This window comes from Pinus tabuliformis, chromosome 9 (assembly GCF_031772625.1).
Source record: "Pinus tabuliformis cultivar Carrire ecotype Pingquan chromosome 9, CPIR1, whole genome shotgun sequence".
Lineage (NCBI taxonomy): Eukaryota > Viridiplantae > Streptophyta > Pinopsida > Pinales > Pinaceae > Pinus > Pinus tabuliformis.
The window spans coordinates 661,408,185-661,435,143 of NC_142307.1; the positions used below are offsets into that span (position 1 = coordinate 661,408,185).

General features: G+C 40.1%; 1 protein-coding gene across 2 annotated transcripts in view; it reads left to right on the plus strand.

The window, feature by feature from the left end:
* Positions 1 to 26,959, plus strand: part of LOC149150406 (uncharacterized) — a 247,810-nt gene that overhangs the window by 84,348 nt on the left and 136,503 nt on the right. For both annotated transcript variants that reach the window (XM_089441556.1, XM_089441557.1), the window contains exon 2: positions 6,513 to 6,649. In XM_089441556.1, the coding sequence (XP_089297682.1) occupies positions 6,595 to 6,649 (55 nt within the window). In that variant the 5' untranslated portion in view covers positions 6,513 to 6,594. The remainder of the gene's footprint in view (positions 1 to 6,512; positions 6,650 to 26,959) is intronic.

Below are 26,959 nucleotides of genomic sequence, written 5' to 3' on the forward strand. Positions count from 1 at the left end.
CTCATTTTCAGCTGGGTCAATTGGGATCGCTATTGTTTTCAAGGCGAAGTGCTTGATGTGATACCTGTCTAGAATGGACAAGATCCTGGCCTTCCAGACTACAAAGTTGGAAGCTCCGTCTAGTCTATCATGATCTCTCAACCCATTCACTGCCATCTTGCTGCTCTTCTTTCAACTCCTTTGAGTATCTTTACTTCCCTCCTGGAAGTCCTCGGTTTGACTCCCTCTGAGTCTCGATTTCCTTTCTGGAAATCCCTCCTCCTTGGTCTTGCCCTGTTAGGTACTGTTCTGACCATAGTATCCCACCAGCTTTGCTCTGCAAATTATCCGCGGCGACCTATACCTCAGTAACTTGAAGAACTGAGCCTCTAGGCTCTGCGCAATCCTGGCACTGGCAAAAGCTGCAACTCCTGGCCACAACGTCAATCATTCCTGGCTGAGAAAGATAACTAGGCACTGCGTAGGTCAGGTCTGCTCCTCTCTACCACTACGCTGATCCTCTTTCTGGCTCGAACTGATGACACAGGCACTCTGCGTCACCCCTTCCTTGCTGCTTTCTGCTAGGAACACCTTCTGTCACTCGGGACAACTGTTTTCTGCTGCTACTACTCTGCTCGGCTAATGTCTTTAGTTATCTTGTGATTTGCAACCACGCTCTGATACCATGTTGAAATTTCTAAGTTTAATCCGTTAGAAATTCTTCCTGTACTATCTGATTTATTTCTTCCTACTTGTTCAATTACTTAACAAGTTATTTACAATGTAAATATGAAAATAAATACAAGTACAGTGTCAACACATATAGATCATCAATTGAAAGTAAACAAGCACACAAGTGACACTGTTGTTTTTCTACTAATGTTCTCGAAAAAACCCAATGCGAGAAAACCGGTGCAGCTATTCAGAGGGTTTTATTATTATGCAGTTTCAGAATACAACCTGGGTGCTAGAAATGGCTCACCCAACAGAGAATGCCCTCGGCAGTAGCACCTCTCAGTCGGAGACATATATTCTGGCTAAAACATCGGATGAACGATCCCACAACAACAATGCAACTTCTGCTGCTCTGTGTCACCCTGATAGGGACTGCGTCACCCTATCCGGCTCTCCAGCTCCCAATCTGTCCCATGAAATCCTCCCAGCATTGCCTCTAGGCCCTGCATCAGCCTCTCTGGCCCAGCGTCAGCCTCTCTGGGCTCTGCGTCAGGTTTTGGAGCCTTTGCATCAGACACTGGACCCTCTGTGTCTCACACGCTGGCCCTCTCTGGCTCTGCGCAGCTCCTGGCTGCCTCTGCATGGCCTCTAGCTGGCTCTGCGTTCCTCTCCCGGCTTTGCGCTGATCCTCCTGGTATTAACTCTGCCTCTCTGCAATGTATTCACTGCCCCTCAGCTGCAACTCTGATCACTCACTCAATTTCCTCAGCAAATCCTGCCCTAAAAAATCAAGTTCTTGATCTCTCTCGGTGTATTCTCCAACTGACCCTCAAGTCTCCTCTTATACTTTTCTCGTTGGTCCATCAACGGTTGAGATTAAATCTCTAATCAATGACTAAGATTAGATTTGGCTTGATCCATGACTTTTGGGCCATTCTAACTCAGTTTTATATTAATACCCATTAATATTTTATTTTCCTTAAGTTTAGACTTAAGAACTCCATTAAAAATATTAATTATTTTAATATCTCCCAAACCAGTTAGATTCTGCCCAAACCATTTCTGGGTCTTGGAGATCTTATGTGCTTTAGCCTCTCCACCAATTTTCGTGGCTAGAGCACATCCGATGCTACCTCAAATCAACATTTCCACCCCTTTATATATCACCTTTTACTTTTTCTTGATTTTTCTTGATATTATTGCTCGTAGCTTGAGGAACGAGAGCTTGCTTTGTATGATGTATAACAGTTCTTACCCCCTTTAGGATGGGGCAATTTATCGCCCATAAGGGGTTGGGACATGCAAGGGTTCCTTGTCTTCTATGTGATAGGGGCTTAGGGCAACATTGGCCCACGTGCTAATTCTGTAAGTCCCGACTATCTTTTGCATTTTGATTTTTCCTTTTGTTTTTCTTATGGCCATTGTATGCTCTTTCTTTTTCTTTTAGCTGCATCAACCTCCCAAGGTGCATTTCCAGACCCTATCGAAGGTATGAGGATGTGTGGATGCCAAATCCCAATGAACCAATGGTCAGTTGACCCGAAGAATGGAGGTGGAATAAGGGCTTGTAATGTACGAAGGGAAGTGATAAGTATGGAAAAGGGATAGATGGGACACACTATCTCAATCATGGATTCCCAAGTAGTGCCCCTTCCTAAAGCCATGGGCCATTAGGGGTGGTCCCACTGGACCAGGATTGAAAATTAATTCCCCATTTAAGGTGAAGGAACAAGACTGTGGCCAAAACCCTTCTTTCCTTTAGGTCACCTCATAATCCATGCCAAAATGCCCAAATACAAACAAGCATAAGCACCCGATTGCATAATGAATAAAGTACCTTTTGATCAGAAGCCCACCTTCCAACATGTGCTCTTGACAAATGGGCGAGGAAACATATGACTGAGATGGCGGGGATATGAATGGCATCTCACATCGGCTACAAGGTGGCTCTTTGGGTCTGTTGTGTTAAAATTTTGTTGTTCCATGCTGTAACAATTACTTATTCCAAAACTTCTTTTTGCTGCAATATTAGTTAAGCAATTGTAGATAGAACATAAACCAAATGCACAGTTGAAGACAACCAAGAAGAAGATAAGGCATAGAGAATTTAGGTCCAATGACCAGGGGAAAACCCAACCAGATTCTTCTTATATTATATATCAATAGTTCAACAAAGATACAAAGTACAATGAGAGATCAAGAGAATGAGTAAGTTCACCAAAATCTGAACAAATTGTAGCATAAAGATCACTGGTAGCACCAACAGATGCAAACACTGAATCAACCTTCCTGTCAACTGAATCAACATTGAAACACTGAATCAACCTTGGCTCACCAAGTCTTGCTCTTACTCTCCAAGTCTCTCTCTCACAAACTTCTTCAAGTCTCTCCAACTCTCTCTCTCATGTTCAAATTCTTTTTCACAATGCACAAGTAGTAAGGAGATGAGATGATATGAGGTACATATATAGGAGGAGCAACGAATTCTTGTCGTAAAGGAGGAGCAATACACATGCCTTGAGGAAGAGTAACATATGCCATTTAGGGGAGAGTAACTTATGCCATTAAGGAGAGAAACACATGCCTTAGTAACTTGTGTCATAAAGGAGAGAATGTAAAAGATGCATTAAAGAGTGCATTAGAGAAATCTTTTATAACATACTTTAATGAGTGTGTAAGAGGAATATGCCATGCTTTTAATGAGTGCGTAAGAGAGAGTGTAACGTATCCATTAAGTAAGAGAGAGTATCATATGCATTAATTGAGGGGAGTTACATATGACATGATTGAGTGCTATGATTGAGAGCCATGATTGAGAGACATGAATTCCCTTTTAATAATAATATAATAGTATGATAAAGGATAATAGTAGTAGTAGTAGTAGTAATAATAATAATAATAATAATATTGATGATTAAGTCAAGATTGAACTATTAGGATTGATTAATGATAATTTAAGTGTTTTTTCATCAACTATACTTGACTACCAATTGATGCAAGGTGATTTATTATTTTTGGAAAGTCATACTTGAGATGCTAAACATGACTTTCTATTTTTAGAAAGTCACTACAAATTTGTCAGAAATGAGATTTTAGATAAGTAAATTCACCCTTGAGCTGCGAATTTTCAACAGGCTACTAGCTGGAAGCCTGGAAGAGATGAAGAGGAGAAACGTTTCTCCTAGGGGTCACCCACTTTTGGTGGGTAACAATCTCAAAAAATTTGAGTAGAGCTCTGAGTAGAATTGATGGAGTCTTTAGCTTAAGGTTGTGAGATGCTTGTTATTTCATGAATGTAATTGTTAGGAACATTTTATTCATAAAATATAATCTTGAGATTTGGTCATATTATTGTGGTGTTATTCTATTCCTTTTAATTTTTTGTTCTTTATTTGACTCTACTTTATGGAAGAAAATTATAAATTTAAATAATATTTAAAATGATATATTCAATGACAATTGCTCCTTTGGTTCTTTGCTACTTCAATTTTGAGCTCTAGATTTGTAGATTTCTTCCAATGTTTTTTGTTTTTAATATTTTAAAAAATATATATATTTTTATGTAATTTTAAAGCAAATTAAACTAGAATGTGTTTGAAACGTAAAAGGACGTTTATTATGTAATGTCCCAAATGGGAATTTGAATAGTAGATACCAGAAATAAACTTGAACAACAAAATAAACATAAATAGACACACAACCACAAATAATACACAAATAGATGCCGATAAAATCACTGAGCCATTTTATTAATCCACTGAAAGATAACATCAACATGAAGGAATAGTGGAACCTGAGCTTGCCAAGCAAGTGAGCAAAACCCATAAAAAGATCTGTGACCCAACTGATGAATGGTTGTGGCAATGATGTAGATGGCTCGGTGAGAACGCTGCTGCAAATCGGCTACGACAAAACTGCTCTCTCCAAACTCCATTGAAGCACTGTGAGATTTTTGAGTGAAATCTCCTCAAGAGTGTTGGGTTTTTGTCCAACACCCACTAGCACCCGAGGGTTTCCGTCTTGGGGCTACCAATGAAGTAGAGAACCGGGTTCTCAACCTCTCATACAAGAAGTAATATCAAATCCAAGATGTCCTCTAATGGCCTCCTCCTCCTCTTTTATAAATTTGATGGACCCCTCTAGAACCTCCAATTTTATTATTATTTTAATCATGGAGCACTTTTCCCTCTTTTATTTCAATTAAAATATTCTTTTTAATGCGGGAAAAGGGTAAATTGGCTACCATGTCTCCTCAGGTCACTGAAAATCACTTCTAACTATCCCGTCCTGTAGATCTTCTCATTCTGGTTCCAACGAGCTATTACACTAAGGTGTTCTACCAAGTATTCTTCCCAAAATGCCACCTTAAGCGTAATTAATTGAGTCAAACCCAATATTAACTTTGTTTTTTGAAAGTTGTCGGAATGCCACAGAACAAAAGGCAAACTGTGTGGATGATGGAATATACCAAGCGAATGCCATAGGACCTCATAAAAACTCCTCAAAACGCCACCAAAAGCCCATGGGCCCGTCGATGATGCAAACTTGCACCTGTGACCTGTCTGCCCCCAACTCTGAAAGTCCATCCTAACCAATGTTGCGAACATTGGTATCGGGATAAAATCGGCAAGGGTCCGAAAAACCAAAAAATCGTAAAAATCGGGAAAAAATCAGTAAAAATCAGCAAACATCGGCTAGGGCAAAAAATCGTGATTTTAAGATAAAATTGGGATGTTATCGAGATGTTCGCAACACTGATCCTAACCATGCCATAAGGAACACTAGAAAAAGGAACATTACATATTATTGTAAAAACTTTGAACCGCATTTTCCTGTTCTTTTTTTCCCAAGTAATGAATCTTTGGGGAAACCTCCTGGGCACTTCCCATTGTGAGGATGGCACCTAGTATAAACCCTAGATTCTTTAGGGCACAAAGCTAGGTCAACAACTCATGAACAGATCATATAGAGCTCATCAACAATTGGCCCTATAAGAGCAAAGATGTTATAAAGTGGGATTTGAATTTGGATGGTGAGGGTAGCAAATTTTCCTCATAACCACTCGGGCTACATCCAATTGACTGACCATCTTCATATTTTTTACCCATGTTGTACTTTTTGTAAGGAAATCAAAGGGTTTACGAGGACTCATGTTGTGTGTTCAAAAGCCATTTTGAGTCACAATACCTACCAAAGGTCCATAGAAACCCCCTAAACTTTAGAGGATAGTACACCTTTCGTTGCTTCCAATAGGTTTATATTTCAAATGAATTCTAGCAGTGTTCTATTGGGCTCAGCCTTAGCACATTTGTGGTGGTGGATGACAATTGCTCCTCTTCTGATTCAGATGCTAGCCAGGATGTTTCCATCTCTTGATCTTTGTTGTCTTGGCTGTTGTCTAGATCTATCATTGTGCAAGATTGTCCCTAGCAGTTTTTTTTGTTCTCTTGGAGTATTATCTACTTCACTTTCTAGCGCTACAGTTTTGGGTTCTCCACTCCTTTCTTTCTTTCCTTAACCTTAAATTTTAGAGTTGCATAGAAGATGCTATAGGCACTCCTTATTAATGTTGTCAAAGGTTGTACTTACAAGTCCCATTGACCTATTTTGGTCATTTGTAGACATTGATATAATTTCATTTCATTTTTGAGCACACAATTTGATAGATATAACTTGATGGTTCCCTTGATATTCACACTACTGTCAATTATACTTAGCATAATAAAAATCCAGACAGTTACCATTTTCTTTAATGCATTTAACTCTTGTCTCTATAATACAATTTGTATGCAAAAATCCGTAGAAATTTTAGACTCACAATTCTCAATAAAACTTGTCCTTTGTTTTGTTTAATGCAGGATATGGGAAGAATGAAATTTCATTTGGGTTTAGTAATCACTGTAATATTTGCAATTAGCGTAAGTGTTAAGGGCCAACTGCATGATTTTTCTGATGGAGAGTTTGATGTGTGCCAATATCTCTCTACTTCATCCAGGTATTCCATTAGCTTCCTGTAATTTAAAGTTATTTTTAATGGTTTTTATTAATTTCTCTATTGATCTTTATTTAGTTACTGAAGATTGATTGAATATATTTTTCTTTCCAACCTACCCAAAACCACTTGAGTTTAAAGAAACAAATGTTGATAATTTTTTATAGAATTTCTTAATAGAATACAGTGACAATGGAAATATTGTAAATCTTTTGTGAATAGAGGCAATTAATGCAACTTCAAAAGTTTAACCTCTTTCCTGGAGGTTTTCTGGATCTTACTCAATCTTAGGGTTGTTAAGAAATATGATAAAATGGCAGCAATAGTGGATGATACGTCACCTCCTAACAACCTAATCAACAAGGTGATCCGAGAGAAAATTTACCAAATGTGTGCCAACAAGTTTATGCCCCTTAGGACAATCTTATCATGCATAAATCAGACCTGAAATTCACTTACAGGAAATCTTCCCCATCTTTCTCAAGATTACACTTAACAATTTCAGCCTTAATTTAAGTCAAATCAGCAAGAGATACAAGTGCTGGAAATTACTGAACCATTAATAAAAAGATTGCTGGAAATCAAACCTGCAATAAAACAATTTTGGACTGCCGAAAACTTAATTTATGTTTGTGTGTGTGTAAATGTGAAGTTCATGTACATACCATGGCCTCATCCCAAGGCTGGTACAATCCTTTAGTTCTCCAAAACCCCTGCTAGGGAAAACTAAGAGAAACCTTAGCCAACACTAAGGAGGTTCAACAGGCAAGCATCACAATAATAAGTGCTCCAAGGCAAGATGTTTCATCTACTCCACTGCTCAACAAGTACAATCTAGGGTTTAGTCACAAAACCATAGCTCTGGTGTCTCCAACAGGTGAAACCCCAACTCTAGTATTGATGATGCTCTAATTCCAAGAAAACCTATTGCCTTCAATACAAGAGAGAGAAACTAAAATGATGAAGAACAAGGGGAGGGGGTGGAGAAACACTAATGTACAAGGGAACAATTGCTATGGTGATAATGGTGACTGGTGCAATTGTTGCTCTTAATCTAGAATACTTAGTGAGCCTTTGCACTAAGGTGCTAGATTTTGCAGTAACACTCCACAAGATAACTAGAAGACACACAGATGGAATAAACTAATGCAATATGACTAGCATATCTTTTAGTAGGTATACACATCCTCATTGAAGATCTGGGCACTCATACATGCTCGTGAGCCTCCTCAAATCTAGAAGCTCATACAACTTCTCATTGGAATGAATGTGCATTGTACAAGTGCTACTAGATTAACAGGTAACTTGTAAGAGCTGCCTTTTCTCACCCTTCTAGCCAAACTCCTTGGATTAGATGGACTATATTCACTGATGGTACATTGTTTACCCTCAAATGCATCTTGCGCATCCATCATATAAGAAACTAGAAGAAGATGATTCTTCAAACCAGGAACCAATAAAGCATCAGTGAAGTAAAGAAGATCACTTGAAAGCATTTGGAAGGAAATGGAGCCAACTCCTTTCACTATATAAGTAGCATCATCACTAAACTCCACAGTCATGCCTACCTCCTGATGATGAACCACAATTGAGGGTTCGAAATGTTGACGCCAAAAAACATATGTGATTAATCCAAAAAAGCTTTCCTCTGACCTATTGTTTGTTAAATTATCCTAAAACTAATGATCTAAGCAAATAGATCATATCTAGTTACTTGCTAGAATCATTAACTTGTGCATGCAGCAGAAAACGAGAAAAACAATCACACACAATGCACAACTTAATTCTACTCTTCTAGATCAGTTCATCATTTAAAATTATATTCAGAACTTACTAGAGCTCCCTTATAGGGAAAATGGCCCTGAGAAATTAATCCAATGAACAACAAACTTGAAAATCTCAGTCTCCATGGAAATTGAGGCAACCTGCCCTCTAATCCATATGACAGTATGTAATCCGTACAGACAACTGTACGACCTACTTTGCTGGGCTGTATAGCTGCACTTTTCCTTCCTACTGACTGGTTGCCTGTCTTGCTGAATACTGACTGCCTTCTTCTTGCTGAACTACTGCTGAAATCCTCACCAATGGTTGAAAATCAGATCTCTTATTTTCTCCTTGATTCACATGACTTGTGAAATGAATGTCTATGTATACTTTGCCCTCTCTTTTATAACTTTGACATGAGCCAAAACCCTAATATTCAATGGTTGAGATCTAACCGTGTGATTAATGGATTTTTTTTAATTAAATTATTAAGTGACCCACTTTAGTCACTTTATTAACTAAAAGTCACTTTAATAAAAAAATGTTCACTTTACTTAATAATTAATAATGTGAATTCTTGAGGTTGGCTTCCTGCTGACCCCAAACTAAAGTAGCATTTAGAGGTGCTCTTTCGATCTATATCACTGCCTGCCCAGTCTGAATCTGAGTACCCTTGCAACCTTACACAATCTCCACCAAGGTACTTCAAACCATATCCTACTGTGCCCTGCAAATATCTGAGCACATGCTTTGCTGCAACCTAGTGAACCTCCCTTGGTTCCCCCATGCACTGGCACAAGTTGTTAACAACAAAGTTGATGTTTGGTCAAGTGTTGACCAGATACATCAATGAGCCAGTCAACTGCTTGTACTTTTTGAAGTCTGTCAACTTTGAAACTAAAGAATCAATATTCTTTAGGTTGGTCACCATTGGAGTGGCCATCGGTTTGTTGTCCTTCACCCTAAATCTCTTTGGGATCTCTAGAATATACTTCTCTTCTTCGAGGAAGATCTCGCTCGGTTGCTGCTAAACTTCAAGTTTCAAAAAGTATCAAGTCTCGAAAAGTAATGCACAGGCTCGATATCCTTCATCTCAAATTCTAACACTAGATCTAACTTGCAACTTGCAATCAATCTCTCTGCACTTGTCAGAATGAGATTGTCCACATACAACACCAAAATGAGGGGCTCAGATCCAACCAACAAGAAGTATAGGTTGTGATCTGCCTCATTCTTGGTGAAGCCAAGAAAATTCTCATTGATGGTTTGCAAGATCATTTACTTGTTTATTTTGGAAGCTTGAAGAAGTCTAACAATATTTATGACAAGCTGGTTGGGATATATGAGGTCAACAACTTGAATCATATCCTCTCCTTGAAAAATCAACTCAAAGAGATGAAGATGAACGAGGGGGAATCCATGCAATCCTATATCATGAAGGTATCTTGCCTAAGGGATCAATTGCAATCTGTTGGTGAACAAATATCTGACAATGAACTGGTGGTGATGACTCTTAAAGGTCTTCCTCCTATTTGGGAAACCTTTATTACTTCATTATTGCTCTAAGCAACAATAATGTTCTTCCGACATTTGATAAGCTCGTTGGTAAATGCACTCAAGAGGAGACCAGGATGATTGCCAGAGGAAGGATTCAAAAGCATGAAGAAGGAGAGCACTCCACATTTGTTGCTCAAGACAAGAAGAGAAAGGAAGAGGAAGACAATTTGGTTCAAGAAGGCCTCCTCTAGATTCCAGGGACTCCAATAGAAGATTCAAAAGGGAATTATCAAAAGTTGAGTGCTACAACTGTCACAAGCATGGTCACTATGCCCGAGAATGCCTAGAAAAGAGGAATGCTCCAAGGTCCAACCGTGGCTTCAACAACAATAGGTTCAATGATAGAAGAAGAGGAGATGATCGAAGAAGAGCAAATGATAGAAGAAGAGATGCTCCAAATGGCCGTGAAGAATGTCATCATCCTCAAAAGAGGTCTAGGAACTCTAGGTATGAAAATAATGCAGTTGTTAGTCAATCTGAATATATTCTCATTTATGCTCTTTCTAGTTCTTCCCCTCTGGATTCCTATGATAGTTGGTTGGTAGATAGTGGGGCTTCTAGACATTTCTCTGGATACCGGGAATTCATCCTTGGAGACGACACTACTCATCGTGTGAAGGGTTTTGGTTCTGTCAAATTTCATTTGGACTCTGCTGAATCCATTCTTTTTCATGATGTGATGTATGTTCCAAGACTAAAGAAGAACTTGGTATCTATATCTTCCTTGGAAGACAAAGGGATGAGAGTAGCCTTCATAAGAGGAAAGATCCTTACCTAGCCTATGGAATCTCGCATGAGAGATGCTTTTACTTTGGGATCTCAAATTGAAGGACTCTATAGAGTTAATGGAAGACCTCTGCTAGCAATGGTTCATGACATCAATCATCAAAGTGAGCTATGGCATCGAAGGTTGGCACATCTACATTATGAAGCCTTGTCGAAATTAAAGAAGTTGGTTTTTGGGATGCCTGATGTTCAAGCTAGTCATGATGGAGTATGTCCGGGATGTGCCAGTGGAAAGAAGACAAGGGGACCATTCCCCTCCAGCAAGAACAAGACCAGTGATATTCTTCAACTTATTCATTCTGACCTGTTTGGACCTATGCTGGTGCACTTTATCGATATCTCTACTACATAATCTTTATTGATGACATCTCTAGGAAGACATGGATATTCTACTTGAAGCATAAGGATGAGGCTTTTGATATGTTCAAGGAATTCAAGGCGCTAACAGAAAATCAAATAGGGAAGAAGATCAAAGTCTTCAGGTTCGACAATGGTGGAGAATATACGTTAAATGAGTTCGTTGACTTTTGCAAGCAGGCTTTAATCAAGAAGGAAACTATCGTACCTTATAATGGCGAGCAAAATGGTATGGTTGAAAGAAAGAACAAGTCCATCGTGGAAGCTGCGCAAGCTATGCTACATGATCAAAAGCTGCCGAAGTTCCTCTGGGGAGAAGCTACAAATACATGTGAAAATTCTATCACTGCAACCTCTGATTTATTTTTCCTACTTATTCTTCAATAAGTTATTTATGAAATTCCTTCAATAAACATTAAAATAAATTCTGCTGCAGATATCACACCGTAATACATAAACAAACACATGTACAAGAATCAACACATTGACACAGATATTTTGGACAACAGTCCTCGGAAAATCCCAATGTGGGAAAACCAGTGCAGCAAGGGAGGATTTTATTATTCAGCAATTCTTCAGTACAACAGGGTGCCAAACTGGCTTACCCACAGAGAGAAAAATTCTCCAGCACTTCTCCCAGTGCTAGCGTCAGCTTGGCTGACCTCTATGTGGCTCCCAGACACTCTGCGTCAGCCCCTGCTTGACTGTGTCAACCCTGGGCCTCTTTGTGTCACCCACGCAGGCCCCGCGCAGTCTCTTGCTGCCTCTGCGTCTGTTGGAAATGCCTTGCGTCTACCTCTCCCGCCTCAGCGCTAATCTCCAGTGGATGATCCCGTCTCTCTGTTCCGTACTTGCTGCCTCCTGACTGCTCACCAGACCACTAGTTCGAATTTCTCAGCTAACTCCGCTCCAGAAATTGAACTGACTGGTCTCCCTCAGTGTGTTCTCCAAGTGACCCTCAAGCCTCCTTTTATACTTTTCTCGTTGACAAATCAACGAACAAGATTAAGTCCCTAATCAACGGCTAAGATTAGGTCTGGCTTGATCCATGACTTTTGGACCCTTCTAACCCAGTTTTATATTAATTTACATTAATATTTTATTTTCCCTAAGTTTAGACTTAGGGACTCCATTAAAAATATTAATTATTTTAATATCTCCCAAACTGTTTAGAATCTCCCCAAACCATTTCTGGGCATTGGAGATCTCATGTGCTTTAGGCTCTCCACCAATTTTCGTGGCTAGAGCACATCCGATGCTACCCCTAATCAACACTCCCTCTTAGCGAGGATTGTGCTCTAGTTATACTCCTCACTGAGTATTACCCTAACCATCTGGCATCGGTCCCTGTGCTGATGCTGAGCTTCCCTGCCCAACATCCTCTGCACTGCTGTATCCTGTACTGCTGCCCATGGCTTTACTACTGCCATCACTGCATCTGTACGACAACTCTCTCTGCATCCGTGCTGCTGCTGGTCCTTTCTCCCAACACTGCATCCGCAATGCAACTACTTCCGATGCTACCCCAAATCAACAATCCCTCTTAGCGAGGACTGTGCTCTAGTAATACTCCTCACTGAGTATTACCCTGACCATCCGGCATCGGTCCCTGTGCTGATGCTAAGCCTCCCTGCCCAACATCCTCTGTACTACTGTATCATGTACTGTTGCCCATGGCTTTGCTACTGCCACCGCTGCATCTGTACGACAACTCCCTCTGCATCCGTGCTGCTGCTGGTCCTTTCTCCCAACACTGCATCCGCAGTACAACTCTTTCTGCATCCATGCTGTTATCACTCCCATTTCTGCTACTGAAACGAGTTCTTTACCATCCCCATCTTTTCCCTGAAGTAGTCAAACTTTGTCCTTCTAAGGGCCTTGGTGAGGATGTTTGCCACCTGTTCTCTTGTAGGAGTGTAGCTCAACTGTACATCTCCTCGTTGGACACAATCCCTGACAAAGTGACAGTGGATATCAATATGCTTCGACCTATCATGAAACACTGGATTCTCAGAGAGCTTGATGCAACTCTGATTGTCGCACATGATCTTGGTCGTCTCCATATTCCTTCTGAATAGGTTCACAAGTAGTTTTCTAAGCCATATGCCCTCACACGAAGTTGTGCTAGCCGCCATATATTCTGCCTTAGATGAGCTCAGAGCCACGAACTTTTGTTTCCTACTGCACTACGAGGTCATTCCTGATCCAATGTTGAAACAGTACCCAGAGGTACTTTTCTGATCCATTGAACTTCCTGCCCAATCTGCATCAGTAAATCCACTCAAACTGATATCCTTACCTTTGGTGTACAAGAGTCCATAGTCGACTGTTCCCTGTAAATTATCTGGCTGCTGCCCAGTGTGCCCTCTTCGGTTCCAGCATGAACTGATTGAGGGTGTTGACAGTGTAGCAAATGTCTGGCCTTGTATTGACTAGATAAATTAGGGACCCTATGAGCTGCCTGTATAGGATGGGATCAACATCCTTGTCTTCTGATGCATCAATCTTCTTCCAGTTGGTGATCATTGGAGAGCCATGGGTCTATAGTCCTCCATCCCGAATCTTTTCAGGTTTTCTGTAGCATACCTCCCTTGCCCAAGGAAGATTTCTCCCTTCTGCTGCCAAACTACCAACCCTAGTAAGTAATGCATTCGTCCCAAATCCTTCATATCGAATTCTATGGCTAGATTCTTGTTGCAGTCCCCAATGAGCCTGGATGATCCTGTCAGAAAGAGATCATCCACATACAATACTAAGATTATCGACTCGTTCTCTACAACCAGATAGTAGAGATTCGGATTCGCGTCAGTCTTGACAAATCCCATCTTTTGCAAGTAGCCATCTATTCGACCATACCATGCTCTAGGTGCCTGTTTTAGCCCATACAAGGCTTTCTTCAATCTACATACTTGAGACTTCTTCTCATGTGTCTCAAAGCTCTCTGGTTGTTCAATGTATACCTCTTTTTCTATTACCCCGTTCAGAAAAGCCCTTTTGACATCCATTTGATGAATCTCCCATCCCATCTGAGCTACAAGAGATATCACAGTCCTAATAGACGTATACCTGGCTACCGGGGCAAAGGTCTCCTCGTAGTCAATTCCTTCCTTTTGAGCATACCCCTTAGCCACAAACCTGGCCTTGTATTTCTCAACACTGCCATCTGCAGCGTATTTGATCTTGTAGATCCATCTCGAACCTACCACTGATCTGTCTTGAGGCCTTGGCACTACCTCCCATACATCGTTCACCATTATGGAGTTGTACTCCTCTACCATCGCATCTAGCCAAACCTGATGTTGAGCTGCCTCCTTGAAACTGGCAGGCTCCCCATCTTGAGCTACTAATGCTTGATATCTATCTGGCTGTTTTCGCTCCCTCTTATTGTTTCTTGGCGCACCGATGAAGTCCTCTACATCTTGCAGAATATGACAAAGTTCCCTGCTAGTTCTTCCTCTGCAGCAAGTGCTTCTGTTAGCTCCTCCTCCTCATCCTGAGAATCTTCCTGACCTGAGGAAGAATTTTTTACTTCCGTTGGTTGAAGAGGCTTAACCAGCGGCTCCTCTTTTGACTGCTCCTCGGAAGGCATCTCACAAGATTTTCTGAAAGCCCTGTCCTCCATGAACTTTACATTCTTTCTCCCTGGAAGGTAGATTTTGTATGCCTTCGTGTTCTCGCTATATCCGACCAGATATCCCTTTTCTATAGTTTGATCCAACTTCTTCCTCTTTTCCTCTGGTATGCGGCAATATGCTAAACTCCCAAATATCTTGAAATGACTGACTTCAGGTGTCTTCCCTATGAAAACTTTCTCTGGAGTAATCTTGCCCACTACCCGATGAGGAGTACTGTTCTGAACATACACTGCTGTGTTGCGTGCTTTCGCCCACAGGAATTTTGGCATATCCTGATCATACATCATGGCCCTAGCTGCTTCTACAATAGTCCTGTTCTTTCTTTCTGCTACTCCATTCTGCTCCGGATTGTAGGGAGCTGTCCACTCTCTTCTGATGCCCTCCTTAGCGCAAAAATCAGTGAAGTCCTTATCGACATATTCTCCACCATTATCTGAGCGCAAAACTTTTATTTTCTTCCCAGTCAGATTCTCCACCAGAGCCTTGAACTCTTTGAATCGACAGAAAACCTCGTCCTTGGTTTTCAGAAAATAAATCCAAGTTTTCCTTGAGTGGTCATCAATGAAGGTAAGGAAATACTCGACACCACTGAGAGCTTTGACAGACATAGGTCCGCAGATATCTGAGTGTATCAATCCTAGTACACTCTTGGCCCTGTGTTTGCTCCTAGGAAATGCTGCCTTGGCATACTTTCCTAGAGCACATCCTTTGCATACATCATCTCATTCCGTACTCAGATCCAGAACTCCTGTTACAGTGCTCTTGAGAATTCTCAGAGCTCCATGGTGCAAATGACCCATTCTTCTGTGCCATAGTTCATTCAAGTCCTTGTCTCCATGACTGCCTATTAGTGCCATTAGTGATTCTAGTTGTAATCTATACAACCTGTTACTTTTGATCCCGATCTGCACTTTCTTTTTCCAGCTCGGGTGTTTGACGTATACCTTCTCCTTGATGAAGTAGACGTCATAGCCCTTGCCTTGTAGTTGCGACATAGAAAGTAAGTTCATCCCCAATCCTGGTACATGCAACACATTTGTAGCACGAAACTGTTCTCCTGATTCTGTTTTAAAAACTATGGTACCCTTCCCTACTGGAGTACACTTTGCCTTGATCCCCATGGTGATTTGAAAGTTCATCTTCTCTTCTCAATATTCTGAGAAACATTCCCTGATACCCGTCATATGCCATGAGGCTCCACTGTTTATATACCACACTTTTGATGATGCAAAACTAGTCATACAAGCCACTTCTTCTTCCAACCTGGAAACCAACATAGAGAAATCAAAGTCTCTTTCTCTTGTGCAATCTTTTGAAAATCTGTGCGAGTCTCCTGACGTGGATGCCTCTGCATCGTGGTCTCGACCCATAACTGATTTTCCCTTCCCGTCTCTGATTACTCGCTTTGATACCATGTGAAAATTCTATCACTGCAACATCTGATTTATTTTTCCTTCTTATTCTTTAATAAGTTATTTATGAAATTCCTTCAATAAACATTGTTGTCGCAAAGATTGACACGACAACGCTCAGACCGGGGGCTGTCACTCTGATCCCCGATCTCTCCGTTTAAGCCTGTCTCCCGCGGCTAAGGGGGGTAGACCCTATGAAGTGACGAAGACCAACTGTCGACCAGTTGGTTGGGAGACACGATATGATAAGCACTAAATGGATTTTGTGAAGTTAAAAGACTAGTGCCTTGTAAGATTTGTGTTTAAACGATTACTTGCTAGATGATATAGAAATACAAACCATGAACAACAATCATTTGTCATCAAACAACTAGAACAGCGCAAGATATCTGTTAAATCCACAAAGTTCTTATAATGACCAAAACTCAATAACGATATCCAGTAACTGAAAATTTTAAAGAGATGAATGCTTTAAACAACCACGCAAATCATGAATCATTAACTAGATATCATATGCAACTAATCTTTTAAGATGATCATTCATGTGCAGACTTGTCTAAAACGTTCATTCCACATCAATAAATTTGAATCTCAGCGTGAAAAATATGACGTGATAATGTCCCGAGAAAAACTAAATCTGACAAAATTTCCCACAATATTTTTTATGCTAAATCTAAACCTATACTTAAAAGAAATTCTTTTCTATTTAAAAAAATAAAAATAAAAATTTAAAAGTAAAATCTAAACTAGACCTAAAGCTTAAAAAATTTAAAAGAATTAAACTATCAAAAATTAAAATGTTAATCCTAAAAAAAAAAAAAAAAACTTTATTATTTCCCAAAAATAAATATTTTATGCTTTTCAATCAAAAATAAAATTTTAAAATCTAAACTAAAACGAAACTTTGAAATAATTAAAATCTAGACCTAAATCTAAAATTAACCTACGCAACGTATCTAAAACTATATGCTAAAACTTTTACGCTAATGAGAAATAAACAAACGTGAGCATGAAACGAATCTATTGTTTGCGTGATTTTGAAACCTGAAATTTTCAGATGAAGCCGTAGAACCAAAGGAAATTTACCATACACTTCAGAAAGAAAAAAAATGACTTTCTTACCACGCAAGCAACAAAAATGACTTCCGCATACCTGGCCCGAAACAAGATCTTCAAATGCTAGGAACTCACGTGCAACAGCTAGCTGATCCGAGAAGTGGAATGCATTTTTTGTTTGTTTGCAGGTTCCCTTGAAGGTGAATGGAAATCATTTACAAGTTTGCAGTTACCAGCATCCACTTAAAGCTTCAGCGACTTCTGCGTTCCTCAGATGCCAACCCACGGAGTTTGACGGCGGTAGCGAGGCAGAAAAAATCTTAAATGTTTTCTTTGACCGATTGTTTCTGTAGGTGCATGGGCGCAACTTGCAACCCAACGCTTGTAATGCTAAACACTTGAAACAATACCTGGCTCGGACGACAGATAGAGGCAGCACAGCGGCAAGAGAAAATACCCACGATATATACAAATCGATTTTGGTTTAACGTTTGCAGGTTAACATGCGGGTTCAAGAGAAAAGGACGCGTGAGGATGCAGGTTGGGGAGAAAACGTGGGCAAAAAGAAAATCGAATGGATGGTTGCTAAGTTTTTGGCAATGTAAGACGCAGGGGTCTCCCGGTTTAGTGTGGAGAAGAGCCGTCGAAAACAGCAAGTGAGAAACGCATGAATCAGCTGAAGAGCAGATGGGGAAACCTGAGCTTATATCTTCAATTTATTGCAGATCAAACCCTCGCACATGAATTACAGATCTGAAGGCAACAGTATTTAGAACCCTTGAACAACCAGAATAGAGAGCCTGCAACAAGAAGAACTAATTTTCCACAAGAATTTATCTCAGATCTGCAACTTGCAAATGGTAGACAAAACCAGAAAGATATATGCAAAAAATGAAACCCTGCAATTGCAAGGAAACAAAACCCTAATGAAAACTGTATAAAGCAAAATTTGAAACCCCAGATCAGCTGAGTATTTTACAGATTTTGGCCCCTAAAATGCCAGATTTAGCAATAACAACAGTAATATTATCAGAATTTAATTTAAATGTAAAATGCTTCAGAAAGCCCTGCATGCATTCATAAAAAATATTTCGAATGATAAGCCCGGGATCAAGAACTGGCTGGGCTCTTTCAGAAAACACAACCCGGGAGTTGGCTGGTTCAGTCGAGAACTTCCCCTAACGCCCGGTAATCTGAAAAAGGATTTCCTGCACAGCTTAAAATCAACCATCAACATAGAAGGAGAAAACAATAGTGAAACCCCGATCAAATGGAGATACCTGCCAATATATTTCAGAATCTAAATTATCATTCAAACCCCAAAGATCAGAAAAGATACCTGTGCCTAGATCAATCTTCATTAAGCTATCATTAATGGCTGAAAATAAAATTATGCAGAACAAATAGAACAATCTTACAACATTTTCAGAAGAGTAACACCAACAAGATTTTTAACCCCAAAGTCTTCTTTATTGCACAAAAAAAAATGAACTACAAGAGAGCTTCTTCAACACAAGACCCACAGATCTTATATTTTCTCAAATGACCCCCTAGGACCCTATTTAAAGGAAAAAATCCCAACGGCTAGTTCGAGTGATCCATTTTGAAATGATCTCGACCGTTGATGAGGATCAAGACATCTCTTAATCTCATCCGTCGAATTTGTTAATTCATTAAAAAATGAAATTTTGCATGTATTTACTCAAAATATTATTATTTTATTATTTTTTAGGGTTTTTGCTTTATTTTATAATTTTTTATTATTTATAATTTTTTATTATTTATTATTTATTATTTTATTTTTCAGTTATTTATTTATTTATTTTTAATTTTTTAATTTTTAATTCATTTTTAAATGGATCCTCGAACTTAGCCTTTGGAAAAATCACCTAGGACTTAGGACTTAGGACTCATGAGGGGATTTAAAACATTTTCCAACCCTCAAGACACTTTACATCAAGACTTTGACAACTTTACATCTTAAGAGGGAAAACCCATTTGACATAGACCCTCATAAACCACCCAGTTCTGCGACACAACTATAATCTAGCAGATTAACACACTAGGATTCTCCTAAGATTCTAGTGACAAAATCCATCCCGGCTTTGGGGTTAAGCCGAGGGAAAACTCTGCCGATCATGGATCGGTGAGACGAAAATTTTTCCGGGACGTAGATTATCACTTAGAAAATTAGGTCCACCTAGGCAATTGACAGACATGACTCATATCTGCTAAGATTATTTACAATTTATACATGCAGACTGGGTTTACAACATAGATTGATCAAGCTGTCGATGACTGCAGAATGGCACGGACATGTCGATCAAGCGCTTCCCTTGTTGCAAAGAAAAGGGGGTGTACTGCTATGGGCAGTTGACCAGTAGTGGTCAACATCTGGCTCTACTTGGGGACACGTTGCTGCACTGTAGGAATGTGAGAATCCAGAATCTGCACCCATGCAACACACAACAAAATATAAGTAGCGTCCATCCAAAAATCATCATATAACATTAAGCACAGGAAAGATATAAGCTCTTCATTTATTAACTAATCTAGAAAAGCAAATTTAATCCTAAAACAGAAATGAAAATGCTGAAATGACAAGGAGTAGGGTTAGAAATACAATACAAAGGATGCCCCATGGCATGAGATGTGTTCAATATAGTGTATACTGAGCATTTGCCTGCTTTCAGGCAAATTTGTCAGCTGCTTGTCGGATGTGCCATGTCCAATTCTGCATATGGTAGGACTTTTTTCCTATCCGAAAATCAAGCTGTTCGCGGCCGTCTAATGCATCAAATCTTCTTCTCATTTTCTTTCTCTTGCGCTTTTTCTTTGTGGCAGGTTGTATCACTGATGACATGGAACTTTTTGTTTCAAAGCTATCAGATGAAGTATGTAAGATATGCGTGACATGTCTTTCTTTATCCTGCATCTGATCTTTATCATTTTTAAGTCTATCTGGATCACCTTCAATTAACCATCTTTCAATCGAACCAATGACCTCCTCATAATAAGATGGAGCTTGTTGCAACAAATGAGAAGGCTCCTAATCTGTTGATGTCCCCTGGTTTCTCTCATCCTTTGACCATTGTTGAAACTTTTGAACCTGTATTTTAATGGCATCCATCTGACTAGAGTGTTCAACCTTTATAGCACTGATTTGGCTGACATGATCTTCTTCCATATCTTTTATTACTTTATCGTTCTTTTCTTTTACGTTCATCAAGCAATACTGCATAGAGTTTATTTCTTCTTCATGATTTGCTTGCATGGTAGCTAACTGATTATTATGATCAAACGTCATGATAGTCATTTCTTCATCCATAGTTAATAACTTGTTTTGCATAGAATTAATTTCCCTATCATGATCAGCTTTCATGGTCATCATATTTTCTTCTAAGCTTGACATTTTGCTTTGCATGAATCTAATTTCTGTGTCATGATTAGTCTTCATGGCCTCAATTTCTTTAGCATGCTGATTTTGCATAATCTCTATCTCCCTATTACGTTTTTCAAGGTGGGTGCATAAAGTTCTCACATCATTGACGTAATTAGTTTGATTAATCTCCATATTTTTTACCAGCAGCATTAGTTCTTGTATAATTTGCTTTTGATTTTCCTCTTCGTTGTCATTTGTCCCTGCTTTTCCATTATCATGGCCTTGGTCTGCAATAGTACAAGTGGATGACACATTCTGATATGAAGAATCGTCTTGGAATCTTTCACTGACAGCTGAACCTTTTATCAAATTACTTTTATTCTGTTGCACAATTTTAGGGGCAGAAGGCAAGCTGTTTGGATTATCATATCTATCCTTAAAAGCATTGACAATGTCTTGTAAAGAAGTGAAAGAATCCTTAGGAAAATTGTTAAACCAATTCAAAGCATCACCCTCTAAAGAAAAGACAAAAAGACGCATTTTGATATCTTCATGATTAAACTGAGGGGGTCTACAATATATGATCACTATACGAGTAAACAAGCCTAGATGCCTTTTAACAGCGACTGAATCACCACCCGAGAACACAGGTAATTTAGAAATGGCCTCCTCTGGAAAATCATGGAGATGGTCAGTAAAATGACATGGTTTAAATGAATAATCCATGATGAATAATAGAACGAGATCTCTGCTCAAGAAAATCAATAGATGAAAGAAGTGGAGTCGCCACTTGAACAATGAATCTGATTCTAAGATCCAGAAAGCAAAAAAACAAGCAGATATGAGGAAGGCTTCTTGCCTGGGAAAAAATAAAAGAAAATGGAATGGAGTCGCCACCCAAACAAGAAACGAACTGAAGAGAAGCTGCTGATATGACGAAAGATAAGATCCAAATGATGCCAAAAAAAATGTTGAATCTGCCAGCTCAAATGAGAGATGAGAAAGATGAAAGATGATGAAAAATGAGAAGATGAATGTCGAATAAACCAAGGACAGAAAAAACTCTTTCCCCGGCAACGGCGCCAAAAAATGTTGGCGTTGCCGGCTCAAACGAATGATAGAAAGATGAACGATGAATGATAAAAAGTCGTTGAAACACCGAGAATAAAGTATCCCCGGCAGTGGCGCCAAAAAATGTTGGCGTTGCCGGGCCAGATGAAAAGATAAGAAATGAGAAGGATGATTGTCGTTGAAACGCTGAGAATAAAATGTCCCCGACAACAGCGCCAAAAAATGTTGTCGCAAAGATTGACACGACAACGCTCAGACCGGGGGCTATCACTCTGATCCCCGATCTCTCCGTTTAAGCCTGTCTCCCGCGGCTAAGGGGGGTAGACCCTATCATATCGTGTCTCCCAACCAACTGGTCGATAGTTGGTCTTCGTCATGTCTCCCAACCAACTGATCGACAGTTGGTCTTCGTCACTTCATAGGGTCTACCCCCCTTAGCCGCGGGAGACAGGCTTAAACGGAGAGATCGGGGATCAGAGTGACAGCCCCCGGTTTGAGCGTTGTCGTGTCAATCTTTGCGACAACAAACATTAAAATAAATTCTGCTGCAGATATCACACCGTAATACAGAAACAAACACATGTACAAGAATCAACACATTGACATAGATATTTTGGACAACAGTTCCCGAAAAAACCCAATGTGGGAAAACCGGTGCAGCAAGGGAGGATTTTATTATTCAACAATTCTTTAGTACAACAGGGTGCCAAACTGGCTTACCCACAGAGAGAAAAATTCTCCAGCACTTCTCCGAGTCCTAGCGTTAGCTTGGCCGACCTCTGCGTGGCTTCCAGACACTTTGCATCAGCCCCTGCTTGACTATGTCAACCCTGGGCCTCTCTGCGTCACCCACACAGGCCCTGTGCAGTCTCCTGTTGCCTCTGCGTTTGCTTGAAATGCCCTGCGTCTGCCTCTCCTGCCTCAGCGTTGATCTCTAGTGGCTGATTCGTCTCTCTGTTCCATACTTGCTGCCTCTTGACTGCTCACCAAACCACTAGTTTGAATTTCTCAGCTAACCCCGCTCCGGAAATTGAATTGACTGGTCTCTCTCAGTGTGTTCTCCGAGTGACCCTCAAGCCTCCTTTTATACTTTTCTCGTTGAAAAACCAACGACTGAGATTAAGTCCCTAATCAACGACTAAGATTAACTCCGGCTTGATCCATGACTTTTGGACCCTTCTAACACAATTTTATATTAATTCACATTAATATTTTATTTCCCTAAGTTTAGACGTAGGGACTCCATTAAAAATATTAATTATTTTAATATCTCCCAAACTGTTTAGTATCTGCCCAAACCATTTCTGGGTATTGGAGATCTCATGTGCTTTAGCCTCTCCAACAATTTTCGTGGCTAGAGCACATCCGATGCTACCCTAAATCAACAATACAATGGTCTATGTACAAAACAGGGTTCCTCATTAAGCTCTGGATAATAAGATTCCCGAAGAAGTATTCACAGGTGTGAAGCCTGACATTGGACATCTCAGGATATTTGGTTTCCCTGTATATTTCCATCTGCCGAAGGATAAGAGGAACAAACCGAAAGCCACCGGAAAGAAAGGTATGTTTGTTGGAAATTGTGAAATCTCTAAGCATTTAGAATATATATATCTGGTCAAAGGGAGATCGAGTTTAGTAGGGATGTAACTTTCAATGAAGATGATGCCCTTGGAAAAGCAAGGGATCTTTTTTTGCCTCCTCTTGTTGAGAAGAGAGATGATGACATGGACCTATTAAAAGGTCCTTTTGTGCCTGAAACAGAGAAGGATATTGTTGATGATCTTATGGAGCCTATGGACCCCTTGGATCCTCCTCCATGTGATCCCCCTGACAGGAAGATGCCACTTTGGCTTCGTGATACATTACAGGATGTTGAGAGACATGTTCCTGCCAAAGGAACCTTTAGAGAAAGCAAGAAGCCATGTCGGTACTAGGGATACATTGTAGCTATGAGCTCCATCATATAGGCTGAACCTCCTACTTTTGAAGAAGCAGTGAAAGAATAGGTTTGGAAGGATGCCATGGCCGAAGAGTATGAATCGATTATGAAGAATGATGTATGGGATGTTGTTCCGAGACCTAAAGGAAAGTCTGTTGTAACTTCGAAATGGTTATACAAGATCAAGCATGGAGCTGATGGAAGCAAGGTTCATGGCTCGAGGTTTCTCCCAGAAAGAGGGAGAAGATTATGATGACATCTTTGCACTTGTTGATTGCTACACCACCATTAGATTGATTATTGCCCTTGCTTCTAGTTAAGGATGGACTCTTCACCAAATGGATGTGAAGACTGCGTTTCTTCATGGCATACTTTAGGAAGAAGTATATGTTGAGTAGCGTCAAGGATTTGAAGTAAAGGACATGAAGAATCACGTTTGTAGGTTGAAGAAAGCATTGAGAAGTATGAAGCAAGGTTCGTGGCTCGAGGTTTCTCCCAGAAAGAGGGAGAAGATTATGATGACATCTTTGCACCTGTTGCTTGCTACACCACCATTAGATTGATTATTGCCCTTGCTGCTAGTTAAGGATGGACTCTTCACCAAATGGATGTGAAGACTGCGTTTCTTCATGGCATACTTCAGGAAGAAGTATATGTTGAGTAGTGTCAAGGATTTGAAGTAAAGGACATGAAGACTCACGTGTGTAGCTTGAAGAAAGCACTATATGGTTTGAAGCAAGCCCCCAGAGCATGGTATGCCCGCATTAACAGTTACCTGGTGAAGCTTGGATTCACGAGAAGCAATGCTAATCCGAACCTCTACTTCAAAGTGGTCCAAGGTATGCCTTGATTTTGGTTTTATATGTTGACGATCTATTCTTGACAGGTAGTGAACCTTTGATGCTTGAATGCAAGAAGGAGTTGGCCTCTAAGTTTGAGATGAAAGATCTTGGTTTGATGCATTATTTCCTGGGACTAGAGGTGTGGCAAAGACTCGATGAGATTCTCCTTTCCTAAGGAAAATATGTCGTGAAGTTGTTGGAAAGATTTGGAATGGTAGAATGCAAGTCCCTAGCTACACCGATGGAGATGAACTTAAAGAAGTTATGTGGAGATGCTACTGGACCTTACTTGGCGAACCCCTCTAAGCACTGACAATTGATTGGGGTGTTATCCTCCACAATATCCCAAGGCTGAGAAAGGAGATCGAAGGAGGTAACCTCAAACCACTTAGGGTTCAATAGTTAGCCCTGCTAAACCAAAGAGGGCTCTCTCTGTAAAGCTCACAGCCAAATATGACTGGAGTGGGAAAAAAATATTAGGCCAGGTCTGTTTCAGCTCTAGGGTTTTGAAATTCAGGGTTTTGCTGGATCAGGAGTGAAAATCAGGGAATTAGGTCAAAAGATCAAAGGTTTCAGTTGCAAGATATATATAGGAGCAGGGTAGGTATGCTTTTGTGATAATTTAAGAGCAAGCATGAGGAGAAGGCCCTAAGCCCATATTCCCTTATCTGATTTAAGTGATCTTTAGGTCAATTTTGGTTCTCTTGAAAAGAGAAATTCAATGAAATCATTATCTCCATCAAGGGCGCTGTCCAAAGTGGAATTTGACCGCAGTTGCATATTTTTAACACTCCCTCTCAACTAGGGAGAATTCCACCTACCAGTATCTGACCATCTATCAACATGTTATCTGTCATCATATCCTATCCAGTCTCAAGTATCTCATCATCTCTTATTATCACTGATCTTCTCAATTCATCTCTTGCTCATTCCTGCTTATCTCTTGATTGTCCCTGCTCATATGCTGAATATTCTCGAATCTAAAAGGAAAAATTTTAACATCAGAGGGGAGCTCAATCAACCACCCTTTGTCCATCGAGCTACTACCTAGAATCTTTGCTAGCAGGCTACTACCTGGGGATATTAGTTTGGAGCTAAATCTGTGATCTGTATCATCATCAGAGAGCATACCATCAAGGGAGCACTCTCAACCTGGAACCACATCAGGGAGCTTAATCTCAACCTGAAATCTCATGGGGGAGCTACTACTATGACCCCATATCGAGCAATAGGATACCCAAACGCATAGGGGAGCACATCTCAACCCTGGAATCACATCGGGGAGCTCATTCTCAACCCAAAACTGCATAGTGGAGCAAATCTCAACCCAATCTTATTGCTTGTTGATCTTCCCATTGATGACTCTAAGCAATCATGTGGTAGAACACCCACATCATAATCGACTTGGGTTTTACACCCCAAGTACACTCTCAACCCGTTGGCTAAACAGGGAGCGGTATTCCCAACAAGCCCAACTTGTGGGTATGATGCCAATTGGGGTATACTCTGCAAAGACCAAGATAGGGTGAGCTACTACTCCAACCCTATGGGTAACAGATAGGGGTGATACCCTATTGTCCAGAGTTCCCTCAACCCCAGGAGCCCTCTATCTCAATTCCTCACCTTGGGAACTCACACAAGGGAGGAACAACTGGCTCAGTGTCCTCGGTCGCTGATGCTCTCTTCATATTCATATCTGGTATCAACTTGATCATTATGTAGCAATAGCAGCGGTCTCCTGTTCATGTAGGACATCAAATCAAATATCATGTTAGAACAAATATATATATATATATATATATATCACAAAAAGGATACCATAGTCATCCTCCCTCTCAGGGAGGTGTCAACCACAAGCCTGAGTTTGTCTCGTACAACAACACTGTCAATATATGAAGGTAACTCAGTCCCAACTATATATGAGATTCTCTTCCAAGTCGGTTCCCACTCTTTGTTATCATAGTGTATCCATGTCATATCCAGATCCCGCTCAGATGACTTTCTAAGGAGCTTCTTCATCCTGCCTCATAGCTAGACATGCTAGCAACATCGTACTTAACCTTGGTCGTGCTATGGACCTCTCATCCAAGATATCATGGTAGATCTCATACTAAGGCAACATCCAAATGTGCTCATCTCATCAATAACGATCCTAATCATCATCAGTACATCCAAGTAGTCACATATCACAGGAGGAATGTCTCAGACAAAAAATTGATCATCCCATGCAAATATCTCGAAGGATGCTCGGTGGCAACTCTATGTGAGTGAAGCGGCTCAATCATGAACTCATTCAGGTTCTATGTACATCATATATATATATATATATATATATATATATATATACGGATAAGTGTTCAAAACAGAACATCAATGCTTCAATCAACTGTTGGTTGCCAAGATGAGTTCAACAATATTTCTTCACAACATCTTGAAATTCAATTGGAGTGTCCAAGGATTTGCATTTCCACTTTCCAATACTTCTTCAATAGCTTCGCAATATAGA